This window comes from Corvus brachyrhynchos, unplaced genomic scaffold, assembly GCF_000691975.1.
Source record: "Corvus brachyrhynchos isolate BGI_N302 unplaced genomic scaffold, ASM69197v1 scaffold5, whole genome shotgun sequence".
In the NCBI taxonomy this organism is placed as follows: Eukaryota; Metazoa; Chordata; class Aves; order Passeriformes; family Corvidae; genus Corvus; species Corvus brachyrhynchos.
Genome location: NW_008238321.1, coordinates 5,382,706 through 5,398,982, shown reverse-complemented (window position 1 = coordinate 5,398,982; position 16,277 = coordinate 5,382,706). Strand labels below are relative to the sequence as shown.

The following is a 16,277-nucleotide window of genomic DNA, read 5'->3' as shown; positions in this document are numbered from 1 at the left end:
GAAGGGGCAGTGAGGTTCAGCCCCTACTGCCTGTGCGATTTTGTGTAGGTTTTTCATGGTGTTAAGCAAAAGAATCACAGAGTGGTTTGGGTTGGAAGGGACCTTAAAGATCATCCAGTGCGCCCCCTGCCATGGGAAGGGACACCTTCCACTATCCCAGGTTGCTCCAAGCCCCGTCCAACCTGGCCTTGGACACTTCTTAATTTATTTTTTATTTTTAAAAAGCTGTTTTTTTTCCAAACTAAATTGTATTCTTGATGAGCCTAATGTTCCATCAGTAGCGATCTGCAGTTTTTCTAAATCTTCCAAATCCTAGACCAGTCTGTAGTTACAGCTTGGGATTGTCTGAACCGATAATTCATTGGTGAACTGTTCTTACAAATCACTTAACCTGCAGAGCTCTCAATCTCAGTTATGAAATTTAAGTTCCTGCTCACAAAACTTCCCCCTGAAATTTGCAATTTCTTGCCTCAAACTGGTTTCATTGAATTTTAAAAATCGTTGAATTTTGATTTGATGATTTGTACAAGTCTGGCTATTTTTAATTTTATAGCTTGCTTAAAGTTCTTTGTGTAACATGCCCCAAAAGGTACCTTTCTAAATTTGCTACAGGCCTGGATAGAAAAATCCTTCACTTGACCAAACTGGCTCATTGCTGTGTGTCTACTGAGCAATCCTGTGCTTTTTTTAATTGAAAATGTAGATTATATTGTTCAGTCTTTAAATTGGCTCCCAGATAGGGTAGTGCTGTAGATCACATGAATAGGCTGTAAAACTGACACCTATTTTTCTCCCTTTCTGTGTTGCAGAGAGGCAGACAAAAGGGCTTCTGAGAAAAAGCCCCCTGGCACCCTCTCCCCACCTTCAGGCAGCCCCAGCGTGCCTTCGCAAGGTGCCACCGTCCGGGTGGGACACCTGCCCTACTCCATGGTCTTTGGGGTCCTCCTGCAGTGTTTGAAGCAGGTATGTCCACTCCTGGCATCTTTGTGTCCACTCCTGGTACCAGCTGCCTGGGGAATTCCAGCCCAGAGTACTTAAATAGAGCCTGAAAAGCAATTTCTGCTCCTCCTGCTCAAAATCTGGGTGTGTTTGTGCAGCTTCACAGCCACCAGTGGGAGCAGCAGTCCAGCTCTTCAGAAAACAAGCACAGCTTTCATTTCAGTGCTTCAGAGCAGGCAAGGGCAAAAACTGTGCTTGTTAAACAAGATCCAATAAGCTATCCTGTTTCTGAAAGGGCATTTGAAATTAAAACATCTCCCACTGCAAGTTTGTGAGGTGTTTTGAGACTTCGTGAATGTTTCATCACCAATAAACTGTAAACAGAAATTGTTCCTGAGTGTGGCATTGGACATGGCTCTGTGCTGAGGGCTTGGCTTGCTCTGGGAATTAATTGGTGCTGGTGCTTAGGAGAATTGAATGCTGGCTGTCAGATCTCAATATAACTTCTCTTCCAGTTTGTGGTGCCAATATTGCACCTAGAGCTGGGTGACAGACAGGGAGAAACTTGTGACAGCTAAGTGCCACTTCTTTTTCTGTATCAACCATGACAAGACCTACATCTGCCCAGGAAATGACACATTGTCTGCAATTTGATTGATCTTCCTTCCAAACTGGAGTGAAATCACGCAAAAATTTTCAATCTTAACATTTTCTGTCTTTGCAGGAGACAGACTGGAAGGTGTTGAAGTTGGTTCTCAACAAATTACCCGAATCCCTCCGCTATAAAGTGCTATTTTTAACTTCTCCTTGCAACATAGACGACCTGGCCTCTGCACTGAGCAACATGGTAATGCCACTGAGGCACATTCCCCAGCTCCTTGGCTTGCTTGGAGGGGGTTTTTGAGTGTTTTTTTTTTGTCTTCAGATTAATATTTTAAAAATTAGTGGACTGGTTGCCACTCACTCACCCTTTCTTTTGTGAGGGTTGTTCTAGGTACAGAATAGATAACAATGAGTGTTCTTAATGTGTGTATATGAATATATGTATATACATGGGTCAAGGGGAGCTGTGGGCAGTGCCTTCTACTGCCTTTCAGAGGGTATTTCAGTGAGAGGTGCCCTGACTGGATGTGTGATGTGTCAGCTCACAGACAAGAAGACCACAGACAGGCTCCATGGGACCCCTGAAGGCTTTTCCCGCACGGATTTGCACCTGGCTGTGGTCCCTGTGCTGACAGCACTGATATCTTACCACAATTACCTGGACAAAGCCAAGCAGGTATAGGGGAAATAGGAGGGTGTAGGGAGGGCAGAGCCTGTAGAGCATTTTTTTGCCTGTCAGCTGGTTAGAAGAAAGAAGTGCAAGGTAACACTGCCTTTTGCTGTTGGAAAATGCTGCATTTGCTGAATTTGGGGTGAAAAAATACTTTGCTAACTCCATGCAGGATTAACTGTGGATTCGCTCCTCACCTGTCCCCCCTCACAGGTCACTGAGTGACTTTACCCTCTACAGTAAGACCCTTATAAACACAAAATTTCTGTTAAATCAGAAAATTTTAATATTAAAGTCTCAACTACCTACTTGATTCAAGTTCCCTGATAAGATTTTGGCCTGGAGTGTCTGCAGCATTACTTAAAGCTGCAGATACTTGAGAATGCTCAGTGTTAGCATTCAGGTGTGTCACACAGGCCTTGCAGCAGGGATACCTTGGACAGGAGTCAGGAGGTGGTGCCTCAGGGCTGTCCTTCCAGTGTGCTGAGAGTTTCTCCTGCTCCCCCAGCGTGAGATCGTGTACTGCCTGGAGCATGGGCTCATCTACCGCTGCGCCAACCAGTGCGTGGTGGCACTCTCAGTCTGCAGCGTGGAGATGCCCGACATCATCATCAAGGCACTGCCTGTCCTCATTGTCAAACTAACCCACATTTCTGCCACAGCCAACATGGCAATCCCTCTCCTAGAATTTCTGTCAAGTAAGTCGTGATGTTGTTCTTTTCATTTTCTGCGGTTGTGTTTTTGGCGTGGAATATGGGGGTTTGATTGGGTTGGTCATATGGAATGCACTGTGATGGCCTTGCTCCGTCCTCAGGCTATAAATGTTTGATCACCTCATCTGTTAAAGTTTTCGGTATAAATCTCTTGCACTGAAGAGAGAAACACTCTCTGTGTCATGCAGCCATATGGAAATATGAGCTGCCTTCTCTTCCTTGAATGATGTTATACTCTGATTTTAACTTCCATGTCATTGATCGTTTAGAAAAACCAAAAAATTAGAAATTAAACTGAGTTAGGATGTTGAATGGTTGTGCTGAGGCCTCACCTGTGCTGGTTTTGTTGCTGGACTGTTGCAGCTCTGGCCAGGCTGCCTCACCTGTACCGGAACTTCGCGGCAGAGCAGTACGCCAGCGTCTTCGCCATCTCCCTGCCCTACACAAACCCCTCCAAGTAAGGACACAGGAATGTGCTTCTCTCTCATCTCTGAAATTGAGAGCATACAAAGCCTTTTTTCATAGTTTTTGACTCAAGTTTATTTATGGGATGTTGCTCATTCTGGTGTCTCCAGGCTTTTCCTAAAGAAGGGATAATTCGGCCCTGTGAGGGTGGAGAGGCCCTGGCACAGGCTGCCCAGAGAAGCTGTGGCTGCCCCTGGATCCCTGGAAGTGTCCAAGGCCAGGTTGGACGGGGCTTGGAGCACCCTGGGACAGTTGAAGGTGTCCCTGGGGGTGGAACTGGATGGTCTCTGAGATCTCTTCCCACCCAAACCATTCTGTAATTCCATGATACAATTCTAGGACATCATCACCTTGGACAAAAACCTGTTTTTCTTGAACAGAATTTTTGGGGTTCTTTTTTTCTTTACACTTTCAATAGGTAAAGGACCAGTTCTGTTTGTCAGACTGAGCTGTGCACACTGAGCTGTGGGCCTTCTCTGCTGTTGCAGGTTTAACCAGTACATCGTTTGCCTGGCCCACCACGTGATCGCCATGTGGTTCATCCGCTGCCGCCTGCCCTTCCGCAAGGACTTTGTCCCCTACATCACCAAGGTAATGGCACTGCTCAATCCAGCAGCATACAGGAGAAACGACAGCTTAAAAACTGATCTGAGAACTTGAAAGGTTGTTTGAAGTACAAAAATTCTATTTTCCTTGTCAGCATCTCTCATGCTTTGGCCTGTGGTTGCAGACTTTCAGCTGCACATTGTTCACGTTGTCACCTCTTGTCCCCATGGCAGGGCCTGCGCTCCAACGTCCTCCTGTCCTTTGATGACACCCCAGAGAAGGACAGCTTCAGGGCTCGCAGCACCAGCCTGAACGAGAGGCCAAAGAGGTAAATTCTGTTTGACCCCAGCAGGGTTTGGTGTTCCCTGTTCTCGTGCTCACGCCCTTCCCTGCGTTTTCCTGAAGGAGGCTGGGTGCAGTGATCCCAAATCTGGCAGTGCAGTAAGCAAGCAAAGTAAACCTCTTTAGGTCAAAGACAACTCAGGTTGGTGAGAAGCTGGGATCCAACCAGGCTGACAGTGTGGTGGGGCAGCTGAGGCAGTGCTGCCTGTCCTGCAGGCCTGGGCAAGCAGTGGGGGCCTTTTTGGTGTTCACTTTTGAAAATCAACAGTTGTGTCAGGTTGGGGTGTGTCAGTACAATGTTACCAGAGATAACAGAACAGAGAATACCAGAATTAATACCAGCAGTAGCAGAATCCCGTGTTCATATGGATTGTGTGAACTCCTTTTGATGGTTGATCTGTAACGAGTGATTTTCAGATGATTGCCAGAGAAATGGTTGTGATCAACGACCTGGATAAATTAGAGAGCCAGTACTGTGTTTTACCATGGTGTTCCCAGTCAGGTCAGTGCACTGGCTGGCACACAGCTGGTCTGTCTGGATGTCCTGGTCCCTTTTTTTTCTGGAATTTTGAAGCTGTCGTGACAGTTTTAAGTGAAGCCTTCAGAAGTCAGAGCATTTCTTGCCAGCAGTCTTTCAAAGTAACATTTGCCAGGAGAGGAAGATATTCCTTGGAAGGCATTCAGGGTTTCTCCAATGTCCTTTTACCTGCAGGGATTACCTAAATTGGTTCACTTAACTTGCTTCAGTGTTGTGAGCAGTGAGCACATGGTGGCATCTGAACCCTGGGGAAAGTGCCTCTACTTCACCTGCAAGGCTGCAGCAGAGCCTTGCAATGAAGAAACACCATCCCTGCCCTACTGCTGCAGCTGTAAACCCTGTGTTGTGTTTCGTCTCTCCCATCTCCTCCTCCTTCATCCAGAAACTTGGAAGAGAAGCCTTTTGACACTCATCTCTCCAATTAGAATTTCAACTAATCTTTTTTTTTTTCTTTTTTCCCCCTAAAAAAACCTGTTAAATTCTACCAGGTTGGAATACTTCTGTATCTAAAGGCTTTTGATGGACCACTTTCCACAGAAATCTCTGCTGAGGAGTGTGGCTGTACTCAGGCAGTGCCCGAAGCACTGGAATGGCAGGATGCCACTGCCTCTGGGTCTGGCTGAGCTTGGATTCTGGCCAGGGCACAGAGGAAAGGCCTGGAGCAGATACCAGTTTCCCTGCCTGAGAAGCCTCTGGGCTTGGTTTTCACTCCTTAAGCCCAAAGATTGTTTCCCTGCCATAGCTGAGGTGCTGGGTGTTCCAAGGGATCACAATCCCAGCAGTTCCCAGGGTTGCTGGATGTCCTGATATTGGTGTAGGTGATGATCCCTGAGCATGAGCCTGTGCTCTCTGCAGCAGTTGTAGCCAAAAGTGATCTGTGTTGGGCGAAGGACAAAGAAATTCTGATCCCTCCAGGTGGCAATCTGAGATGTAAGAGCTCACTGAGAGGAGGATGGCAAATAAATTGTGTTTAGAAACAGCCAGAAGGGTTGAGTTAGTGCCTGCATTTTACCCTTGGGAATGGGAGCTGCTGGACCAACTGTTCTGCCCAAATTAGCCCTGAGCCTGGCATGCATCTCAGTGACTAATTAAAGTGCCTCTTAGATCTTAATTGCTGTTATCTCCCACGTGTGCTTGGCACTTGACAGTGTGAACAGTAATTTCCTTTCTGTGCCAGTTCAGAGTCCAGGGGGCTCCCTGGAGCCACTGGTGTGAGGCAGCTGGGGTGGCACAGGAGCATCCCCAGCCAGGGGGTGTTTGTTGGTGCTGCAGTGTGGGGAGGGTCTGGAACGGGGGGCTCAGTGTCCCCAGTGCCTCGAGCTGGGCTAAGGGGCACTTCTGGGAGGCTCTGGGTGTGTTGTGACTGGGGAGAAAGCTCAGCTTTGGGCTGGGCTTAGTGGGGACAGAGGTGAGTGACATGGTCCCTGTCTCTTAGAAAAACCTGCTGCCACCTGGTCCAGGTAAAGCATTTTAGGATCTGTGGAAGCCCTCAGGTGTTGAGTCATGGTGAGTTGGGGCAACACAAGAGGAGGTTGAACTGCACAAAACTCCTCAGCCTTGAGGAATCTGTGCCCAGGTAGCCCTCATGTGCTCTTGCCTTTGCTGAACAGCACAGTATTCCAACTGTCATTTCAACCAGTTTTTTTCTTTTAACTTGTACTAATTTCATTTGTTTTGTAGCACATTTAAAATCTTGTTTTCAAAATGTGGTTTGTCTTTTTAATGCTTTTCAGCTCTGCTTGTTTGTACGTTTTAATTTCTTTTTGTTTCCCTTTTTTTCTTTTTGGTTTTTTTTGGCATTTGTTTTATTTTCCATCACCCTCCGGGATCCCCCAATATTGACCCTGTGACTGTGACCTTTCAACCTACATCCCTACAATGGTTTCCTCCCTTCTGTGACCTCTTTTGGGGCTTGGTGCTTCTCCACATAGTAGTTTAAGACTAGCCAAAAATGCAAAGCAAGGCTTGAATAACTCTCCTCCAGTGAAAGAGCTGAAAGAACCCTCTGCAGTTGATGCCTTCCGATCCCGCAGCATCAGTGTGTCTGAACATGTGGTCCGCAGGTAGAGGCACTTTAAATGGGGACAATCCAAGAGCAACTCGGCCCTTGGAGGTTTTACTGCAAGGGTGGGTGGAAGCAGGGTGGATTTGCATGTGGGATGCTTGCATGACTTGGTTATCCCATCAAAAACTGGCCTTAGCCACAGGCAAAGGTTTTGGGAAAGTATCCCGAGGCTTCCCAATGCCACATCACACCCTGGGTGTCTGTGGTCACTTTGCCATGTTCTCTGATGCTTTAGCAACAAAAAAAATTCTGTTTTTAAAGTAAAAGTGATGAAAGGGGGAAAGAAAAAAACAAACAAAAAAACCCACACACAAAGAAAGGAAAAAGGTTGCATTCTGCACAAGTGAGAATCCTGGGTACAGCTCACTAAAACTTGAGCCTCCCAAGCGGGGATTTGCTTCAGGAGAGGATTTGGAAGCTCTGCAAAGTTATGGAGAGCCCTCCTTCCAGTTCTAGGAGGAATAGTTCTGGCCTCAGTTTAGGATTTGTTCTTCTGAAGGAGCTGATGAAGTGTCCTGGTCTCAAGTATGATGCCATGAAAAAGCTGGATTTGTCTTTCCAGAGAGCAGTGAAGGGTGTGCTCAGCCCATACGAATTGTTGATTTCACAGCTAAAGAAAACAAGATTTGATTTCAGAGATTGATTTGATTGATTGACAGGTTTTGATGGCAAGCATTGACCTGCTCTAATGAAAGATGTGAAATTATTGATGCCAGCTTCTTAAACGTATTTCTGGATCACTTCCCTTGAGTGTTAAACTGCTGTTGATTGCTGTCAGTGGAACTTGATTTTTTGTTTTTTGTTTTTTATTTTTGGCTCTATCTGGTGTTTGGGGGAAGGAGGCTGAAGTGACTGAATTGCAGTTATAGTTCTGACACTTCATTCTATGGGAGAGATCCTTCCCTGTGAGGCTGGGGAGGGCCTGGCACAGGTTACCCAGAGAAGCTGTGGCTGCCCCTGGATCCTTGAAGTGTCCAAGGCCAGGTTGGACAGGGCTTGGGGCAGCCTGGGATAGTGGAAGGTGTCCCTGACGTGGCAGGGGGTGGCACTTGATGGGCTTTAAGGGCCCTTCTAACCCAAACCCTTCCAGCATTCTCTGATATCCCCATTAATCATGAGGTGATTTTCTTCTCTTGCATTTATGTGTAAATGGTAGCAACGAGAAGTTCAGATAATTGCCCTTAATGAAGCCAAAGAAGTTGCCACATCATAAAAATTTTGGCTGTACCTCAGCTTAGTTTGTATTACAATGGCATAAGGAGTTGTCTTTATAAAATACTGCAGTCCAGCCTAAAACAGAAATGGTTTTAAAGTGCCTTGCTGATTTGGCTGATTTGAAGGCAGACCTGCTCTCTATTGTTGTGCCAATTTCCTGTTCAGAGTGCAATTTTTTTTCCTATTTCAAGTTAAATTAGGTTTTATGTAGCTATTGAATTTGGAGGGGGAAAAAATCAATATACGGGAGAGATGCAACAGAGAAAAAAGCAAACCACAGGATTATAAAGTGAAGTCTGGAGTGCCCCAATTTCTGGCTCATGGGCAACCTGCTGCCTGGGAAGCTGGTGCTGGTCATGGGATGCTTGCCCTCAGCATAGATTAGGAACTCAGAGCTGCCACTCACTCCTTGCTTGGTGCACTTGCCCATGGGCCACCAACATCAGAGAGCACTGGCCTGGCCAGCTGAGTGACGTTGGAGTCTCTCCAGAGAAAATACACTTCCTGCAACGACAACCTGGGAAGCACAACATGAGGCTGATCCCAAAATCTGTTTCCCAGTCCCTGGGTTTGATGGCTGGCACGTGCATGTACAGCAGGGTCTGCATCCCGCCGTCTGTGGGGACAGGGACATGGAGCAATCTGATCTGTCACTTGGGGGTATTCTCTTCCAGTCGCATCCAAACATCCATCACCAGCTCGAGCCTGGGCTCTGCAGATGAAAACTCCATGGCTCAGGCTGATGACAACTTGAAAAACCTGCACCTGGAGCTGACAGAGACCTGTCTGGACATGATGGCTCGATACGTCTTCTCCAACTTCACTGCTGTGCCCAAGAGGTCAGTCAGGGACCAGGGACACATGGGTGGGTTTCAGGTTCGTGTTTCACTTTATTGGTGGAAAAACGTTGGGATTCTGGCAGGCCCAGGCTCTGAAGCCTTTCCTCACTGATAAAATCTTGGCTAAAGAGGAGATGAAATGAGGGAAGACTGTAGAAGAGAAGGCTATGGGAAGGCCTTGGAGCTCCTTCCAGTGCCTAAAGGGGCTCCAGGAGAGCTGGAGAGGGACTTGGGACAAGGGATGGAGGGACAGGACACAGGGAATGGTTTCCCACTGCCAGAGGGCAGGGTTAGATGGGATATTGGGAAGGAATTTTTCTGTGTGAGGGTGGTGAGGTGCTGGAATGGATTTCCCAGGGGATGCCCCATCCCTGGAGGTGTTCCAGGCCAGGCTGGACAGGGCTTGGAGCACCCTGGAATAGTGGAAGGTGTCCCTGCCCATGGCAGGGGGTGGCACTGGATGGACTTAAAGGTTCCTCCCAACCCAAACCGTTCTGTGGTTCTGTCAAATCTGACAAATCCTTTGCCTCAGCCTGGACCTGTCTGGAGGAGATGCCTTGAAGGTCTGGAGCAGGACTTTGCTCCATGTCTGTGCTGGATAACCAGAGTCTGCTGCAGAAGCTCATCCATCATCCTGATGGGTAACGTGGATGGTGGCAGCTAAGGGGAGTGGCACAGATGCTGTGTAAAGAAGGGAAGCAGGCAGCACCTCCTGCATGGTTAATGACATCAGCTCTGTCCTCTGCCTCCTGAGGAATCTTCACCCCAAATGTGTTCCCAGGTCTCCTGTGGGTGAGTTTCTGCTGGCTGGAGGAAGGACCAAGACGTGGCTGGTTGGTAACAAGCTGGTGACCATCACTACAAGTGTTGGAACAGGAACAAGGTCCCTGCTTGGCCTGGACTCTGCAGAGTTCCAGAGCACCCCAGAATCAAGGTAAGTTTCTCTCCCATGTCTAGAAGTCGCCACTTGACAAAGTCACCTAAACCACTACATCTTTGTAGTTTTTCCTCTTGCTGTAAGAGGAATGTTTCATTTGTCCATCACGGCTGATTCCTCTCTCAACATCACCAATGTCTTCTTTCCTACAGCTCAGACCCTGTTTTGCAAGTGAGACAGACCAAGGAAGCTCCAGCCAAGCTGGAATCCCAGGCTGGGCAGCAGGTCTGCAGGGGCTCCCGCAACAGAGTCCGATCCATGTCAGGTAAGTTCCCATCCTGGGCTCTCCCTGCCATTCCTGGGCTCTCCCTGCCATTCCTGGGCTCTCCTTGCCATTCCTGGGGCCCTGCCACAGGCTGAAGGCTCCAGGTGCCTCCTCTGTCTGAGCTAATTTGAGACCTGGAGCTGTCTGGTGTTTAATGAGGGGTGGGTACCAGGGGCTCCTCCTGCTTCCCTCTCCTTGCAGGAGAGCTTTGGTGATCCCATAAATTGGTTTATAAAGAACACATGGAAGGTAAAATTTTCTTCATGGTTTAACCCCAGCTGGCAGCTAAGCCCACCCATGTGCTCACGCAGGCCGCTGTGGGGGGATGGAGGAGAGAATTGGAAGGGGAGAAGAAAATTTGTGGATTGAGAGAAGAACAGTTTAATAATTGAAATGAAATAATAGTAACAATAATAATTGTAATGACAAGGGAAATAAAACCAGGTTATTGTGTATGCAGCTGCTAGAGGAGCTTAAAAGCCTCATTCCTGGGATATTTTTGGGGCTAACTAAGCATGCCTCTCCCTTGGATTGTGTCTGTCCTGCCAGGTGGTCATGCCTTACGTGTTGGTGCCTTAGACAGCTCAGCCTCCCATTTTCCCAGTGGCTCGACTTCCCAAGGGACACAGGGCCCTCCTGCTGCTGCAGCTCGCCCAGAGAAGGCCAGTCCTGCTCCACAGACAGCCCTGCAGAAGGAAAAAGCCAACTTGGCTGCCTACGTGCCACTGCTGACCCAGGGCTGGGCAGAAATCCTGGTGCGCAGACCCACAGGTGGGTACCTGAGTGTGGGGTGGGATCCTGGATTTGGTGAGAAACCAGAGCCTGGGTGAAGGAGAAAAATCCATATTTGATTGTAAATGGATCTGTTTGTGGCTTACTGACTTTTGAAACTGTAGAACCATGGGATGGTTTGGGTTGGAAGGGACCTTAAAACTCATCCAGTGCCACCCCCTGCCATGGGCAGGGACGCCTTCCACTATCCCAGGTTGCTCCAAGCCCTGTCCAACCTGGCCTTGGGCACCTCCAGGGATGGGACATCCACAAGTCTGGGCAGCTGCACAGTTATGTTTGCTCTTAAGGAAGGAATAACAACCTGTTCAAGGTCAAAATTCTTGAACACCGGTATGTTCCACGAGATTAACAGGAATTACCTATTTCAGCTGAAAGCTGTTTCATGAGAAAATAACTGACCTGGTGTTAATTAGGACACTTGAGTGTTTTGGATGCCTTTGGGAATCTGCTGTAGCAGTGAGTTACCAGGGGTGGGTTTTGCGGAGCTTGGGGTGAAGTGCAGAACACTGGGAGTAGCAAGTGAATCAAGTCATTCTGCAGAAGAACTGAGAACTTGCTCCATTTGGATTTTTATTTGCAAATTCCAAATCAATTTATGCATTTTCAACACGAGCTGTAATCTTTGGGGGAGCTGGGAGTACTGACCCCTTCCCCAACTGTCTGCTGCAGGTAACACGAGCTGGCTGATGAGCCTGGAGAACCCGCTGAGCCCCTTTTCCTCAGACATCAACAACATGCCTCTGCAGGAGCTCTCCAACGCCCTCATGGCTGCAGAACGTTTCAAGGAGCACCGAGAGACAGCTCTGTACAAATCCCTGTCCGTGCCCTCCTCCAGCCTGGCCACGGGAACGGCCAAACCCTCGCTGCTACAGCGCTCCAACACAGGTGGGAGCTGCCGGCAGAGCGTGAACAGCTCCAGGCTCTGCTGGGTCTCTGCAGGGCTTCTAGAGCAGCTGGGAGTGTGAGGGGGGCCAGCAATGAGAAAGGGAATCAGTTCTTGTCCCTAGAAGTGAAAAATTCCCTTCCTCCTTGCTTCTGCTGTCCTGTAGGGGAAGAGGAGAACAGGGGAGTAACGGAGCTGCTTTGCAGGAGTCGTGTGTTTCGTGTGTTCCCCAAATGAAAATGAACAAAGTCATGGATCTGTTCCTTCACCCACTTGTTTGGGGCTGATCTGGGCATCCCACTTGTGGATGGATCTTTCCATGCAGTGTTTCCATTTCCATTTGTCTTCAGTTTGGGAGTCTGTGTCGGGCACTCAGAGCTGCAGGTTCCTGGGGAATGGCCTCTTCCAAACCTTGCCAGCCAGGAGGAGTTGGTTGCTGCTGGCTTTTAGAGCAGAATGCAAATCCTGTTGGATTTACCCACCTCTGAAAATGACTTGTCAGCCTTCAGTTGAACCACTCGAGTTTCATTTGCTGGCTTGACTTTAACACAGTGGCTGAGGATTTTCACTCTGTTTAATGTGCTGCTCGTTCCTCTTAAAAAGCTGTTAATGTTGGGAGATTGGTGTTGACTAACAGCTGCAATTTTTGAAGCTTTCTGCAGCCCCTGCTCGAGCTCTTATCCAGTGATATCCAACACTGAGGCTCTGAGCACTGCAGACACCATCAGAATTGAGCAGTGGTACCAGCAGACCAGGCTTTGCTGGGGAAAAATGGGACGGATTGTCTGGAAATCTGGTAAAAATGCCAGTTTTCAGGTTTGTTTTAAGAAGGGCAGGGTATATTTTAGTATTTCAGAACGTGTAAACACAAAATTGGAGTCAAATTATCACGTCTTACAAACAAACAAAGTAATTATTTTCCATAAACGCTTCTGTGACTAAAAATTTGTGGTATATGGAGCTAAGTGGAGAGCTGAACCCACACCACCTGAATGCCACTCCTGTGCCAGTCTGAGAGTAATTTTGGCCCACATCCTTGTTAACCAGACTTGCTGGAGCTGGCTGGGGAAGGACCATTTGGAAGAAGTTTTGCTGTCAGACTGTCACATGCCTGCTCTGCCTCTTTAGAGGTTAAACCTCTGTGAGTCTTTACCCAGATTTCTATTCTCCAGACTCTTCTGTGGGTTTAAAAGTGACCTTGTGCAGGTCAGGAAAGGCTCAGCCTGGTTTCCTGTGTGTGCTGGGATATCAGGAAGGGATTTTCTGTTCCTAAGCCTCACAAAATGCATTCTGCAAAGGGAGCAGTTGGAGCCTGCACTGTTGGATGTGTTTATTCCTCCTTATTCGTGTTGAGACCTTGTGCCCTTAAAGTATCCCTTTGGCATCTGGTGAGCTTATCCCAGCTTGTTCTTTCCTTTGTTTCATTTATTTATTTGTTTGTTTTAAACTAGGCTCTTGGTTACATTTTAAACTCTGTGCTTTTTAATTTTTTTATAATTTTTTTTCATATAGTCTCTCCTTCCTTTTGATGTAGCTGCTCACTTGATTTCCCTTTGCAGTGGCCTCTTTCTCTTCCATGTACCAGTCCAGTTGTCAAGGGAAGTTGCACAGGAGCATATCCTGGGCAGGTATATTTATATATATTTAAGGAAAAAAACAACCAAACAGTATTGCCATAGAAGAACACCTCTGATTCATAGAAAATGTATCCCTCATCCCTCATTTTCCCCTTCCATGTCTCCTGTCTGTCCCCAGTCTCATCACTCTCAACAAATGGGATCTTGACTAGCATGAAGAAGTCCAAGCCAGATCCAACATCTGCAAGTGCAGACAATTTCTTAAAGCAACTTTGCTTTTAGCTGGGGTGGCTTGTGAGTCATGAGGCCAGGTGTTAAATGACCTGTCAAAACGTGGCTGGGTTAATTAATTCTTCATTTGCAGCTTCATTTTCCAATTGGCTTTGTGTTCTGCTCAGTGGAAAAGCTCCCAGTTGTGAGAAGAGCAGTGTGTGCTGCAGGACAGGCTCCCCTTGGAGCTGCTCAGCCCAGGGATCTGCCAGAATTGGACACAGAAAGATAAAAGCAGCTGATAATATGTATATATTTTATATATGGATAAAGTTCAGCCAGCATGGAGGCTGGTTAAGAGATTTTTAAATTAGAAGAAATATATTTCGGCAGAAAACCTGCTAAATTCTGCCTTTTAGAGGCTCTACAGAAGTATGAAATCTTTCTCTACTTCAGTAAAATTGATTTCATAATTAAGTGGAGATCAAATTACACACCTTATGAGCACAACACCTGCATTGCTTTGATAACCTGCAGTGCGTTGTGATTTTAATTAGAGGGTTCAAATGTTTTTCTGCCTCTTTACTTCACTGGAAAACTCCCAGTAGAGCAGTGGGGTGTTCTGAGCTGCTGCTGGTTGCTGTCAGAGGCCTCTCAAAGCAACACAAAGCTGCTGCAGTTCAATATTTTTCTGTACTTCTCTCTGCTCCTGTTATTCTCTTCCCACCTAAAGAATAATTAGTGCTTGGGTTGTTTCAAAGCACCAGCAATCTTGGCAGTGGTGTAGGAGGGGAGCTTGGAAGCCCTGGGTATCTGCAGGTGTGTTCTGGCTTGGACAGCTAACCAGATCAGCACGTTGTTTTGGTTCCTTTTGGTTTGTTTTGTATTTTTAAAAGGTTTGTGTGTGCAATGCTAACTCTTAATTGCTTCTTTGAAATAACTTTGGTCCTGCGAGCTGAAATCAATCCAGGAAAAGCTGCTATAGTGATTTTTTCTTTGTATTTTTTTTAATTTTGCTGATTTTATTTATGTTTTGTGTGTGCTAATTTTTGGTTTTATTATTGTTATTATTTTGGAAAACAAATCTTGGCCTTTCAGATTGGTCTTCCAGTCCCTTGTGTGCATAATGGGAAGCCTCCTGTTCTCCAGCCTTTTCCTCAGGACAAAAAGTAAGGCCAGAGGAGCCTTTGGTCAGACTCATCCCTGTGGTCAGTGCCTGGAGCAGATCCAAGGTTAAATCCTCCACGTAGGCAGGGCTTCCACGGAGCTTTTTTGTCAGTGTGGTTCCACTCCCTGTGTGTCTGAGCAGATGCCACCTGCAGTGCCCGTGTCACCCCTGCTCTCGTCGTTCCACATGTTCAGGGCTGAATTGTTTTGCTTCTCCTGAGACATTCTAGGAAAGCTGCCAAACTGCAAGGAAGTGGCTCCTAGGAAAATTTCTGATCTCCTTGTAGGCCTCAAGGCACAGAAGCGTTGCATTTCAGTACAAGAAAAGCTCCCTTTGTTGCAGCCTTGCACAGAGCTGATGCCTCCAGCGAGCTTTTATCCGGTACTTTCCTACATCTCTGTAGTTCCTGTCTGTCCTGGTAACCCATGTCCAAGGTCCCGTTTCCTCATCCCGTGCCCTGCTTGTCCCTCAGCAACAATTGGAAAAAACAGCTGCACTTCCTTAGCCCAAGGCAGGCAGCCCTTGGCTGTGAGGGTGAGGTGATTTATTCCCTGGAAAAAGGGGAGCCAGGAGCGAGTCTGACATGACAAGAAATGCCAGGGCACTCATTCCATATGGCCTTCCGTTGAGATCCCGTAGGGAAAAGGCTGGTACTTGAGAGGAGAGGAGGGGGGCTCGTCCCCGTGTCCCCTCTCCACAGCTCCCGTGCCGGTGTCTCCGTAGAATCCGCTGTGGTGCTGGAGGAAGGGAGCGCGGGGGAGATGGAGCTCAGGGAGGCTGAGTCCCCTGCGGAGTCCCCGGAGAGCGAGGACGTGGAGACCTCGTGTTCCGAGCACGTCCTGAGCGAGGAGAGGTTTGGAAAAGCCCAGGACTCCTACAGCAGGGTAAGGAGAGGCCCAGGGCGAGCAGTGGGTGACAGCCAGGAAGGGATTGTGCATGAATTCCCTCATGGCACCCTCAGAAATAGCTCACTGATGGTGCTGGGAGTCTGGATGGCCTGGAAGGATTCAGGGGAAAATCCCTGTTTTATCAGGGACCTTGATCCGCATTGCTTTGTGCTCCTTCCTGCCCACGTTTCCCTGGAAGTGTTGGGGTGCCTTGAGCATTGCTGTTGTCAGCTTTTATTCTGGCTGTCAGGAAAAGGAAAGAATCCTTCCCTGTGAGGGTGGGGAGACCTTGGCGCAGGGTGCCCAGAGAAGCTGTGGCTGCCCCACAGCTCTCTGCTCCACTGCTTGGAGTGTCCCAGGCCAGGTTGTGTGGGGCTTGGAGCAACCACGGGATGAGCTTTAAGGTCTATCCCAACCCAAACCATTCTGGGATTCTTTGATTCCTTGAAAACTTGTATTCTGTGTGTCTTTCTCTTCCAGTCCTCCTCCACCTCCAGCCAGGAAGACAAGTCACTGAAGTCGGAGGAGCTGGTGGAGGGCGGGATCCCCATCGGGCGGGAGGAGGGCCGGGTGCTGGAGGAGCTCTCCTTCCAGCCCTCGCAGCCCCTCAGCAAGTCCAGCTC

General features: G+C 47.9%; 1 protein-coding gene across 1 annotated transcript; it reads left to right on the top strand.

Moving 5' to 3' along the window:
- The first annotated feature begins 266 nt into the window (after positions 1-266).
- Positions 267-15,080, top strand: TSC2 (tuberous sclerosis 2). The gene is made up of 16 exons (XM_017734268.1): positions 267-277; positions 810-963; positions 1,664-1,786; positions 2,084-2,218; positions 2,721-2,910; positions 3,289-3,382; positions 3,879-3,981; positions 4,170-4,264; positions 6,748-6,879; positions 8,771-8,935; positions 9,717-9,869; positions 10,025-10,137; positions 10,687-10,908; positions 11,599-11,814; positions 13,372-13,440; positions 13,568-15,080. Exons 1-16 carry the CDS (start codon positions 267-269, stop codon positions 13,669-13,671), a joined length of 2,079 nt encoding a protein of 692 aa, XP_017589757.1. The 3' UTR covers positions 13,672-15,080.
- The last annotated feature ends 1,197 nt before the right edge of the window (positions 15,081-16,277 follow it).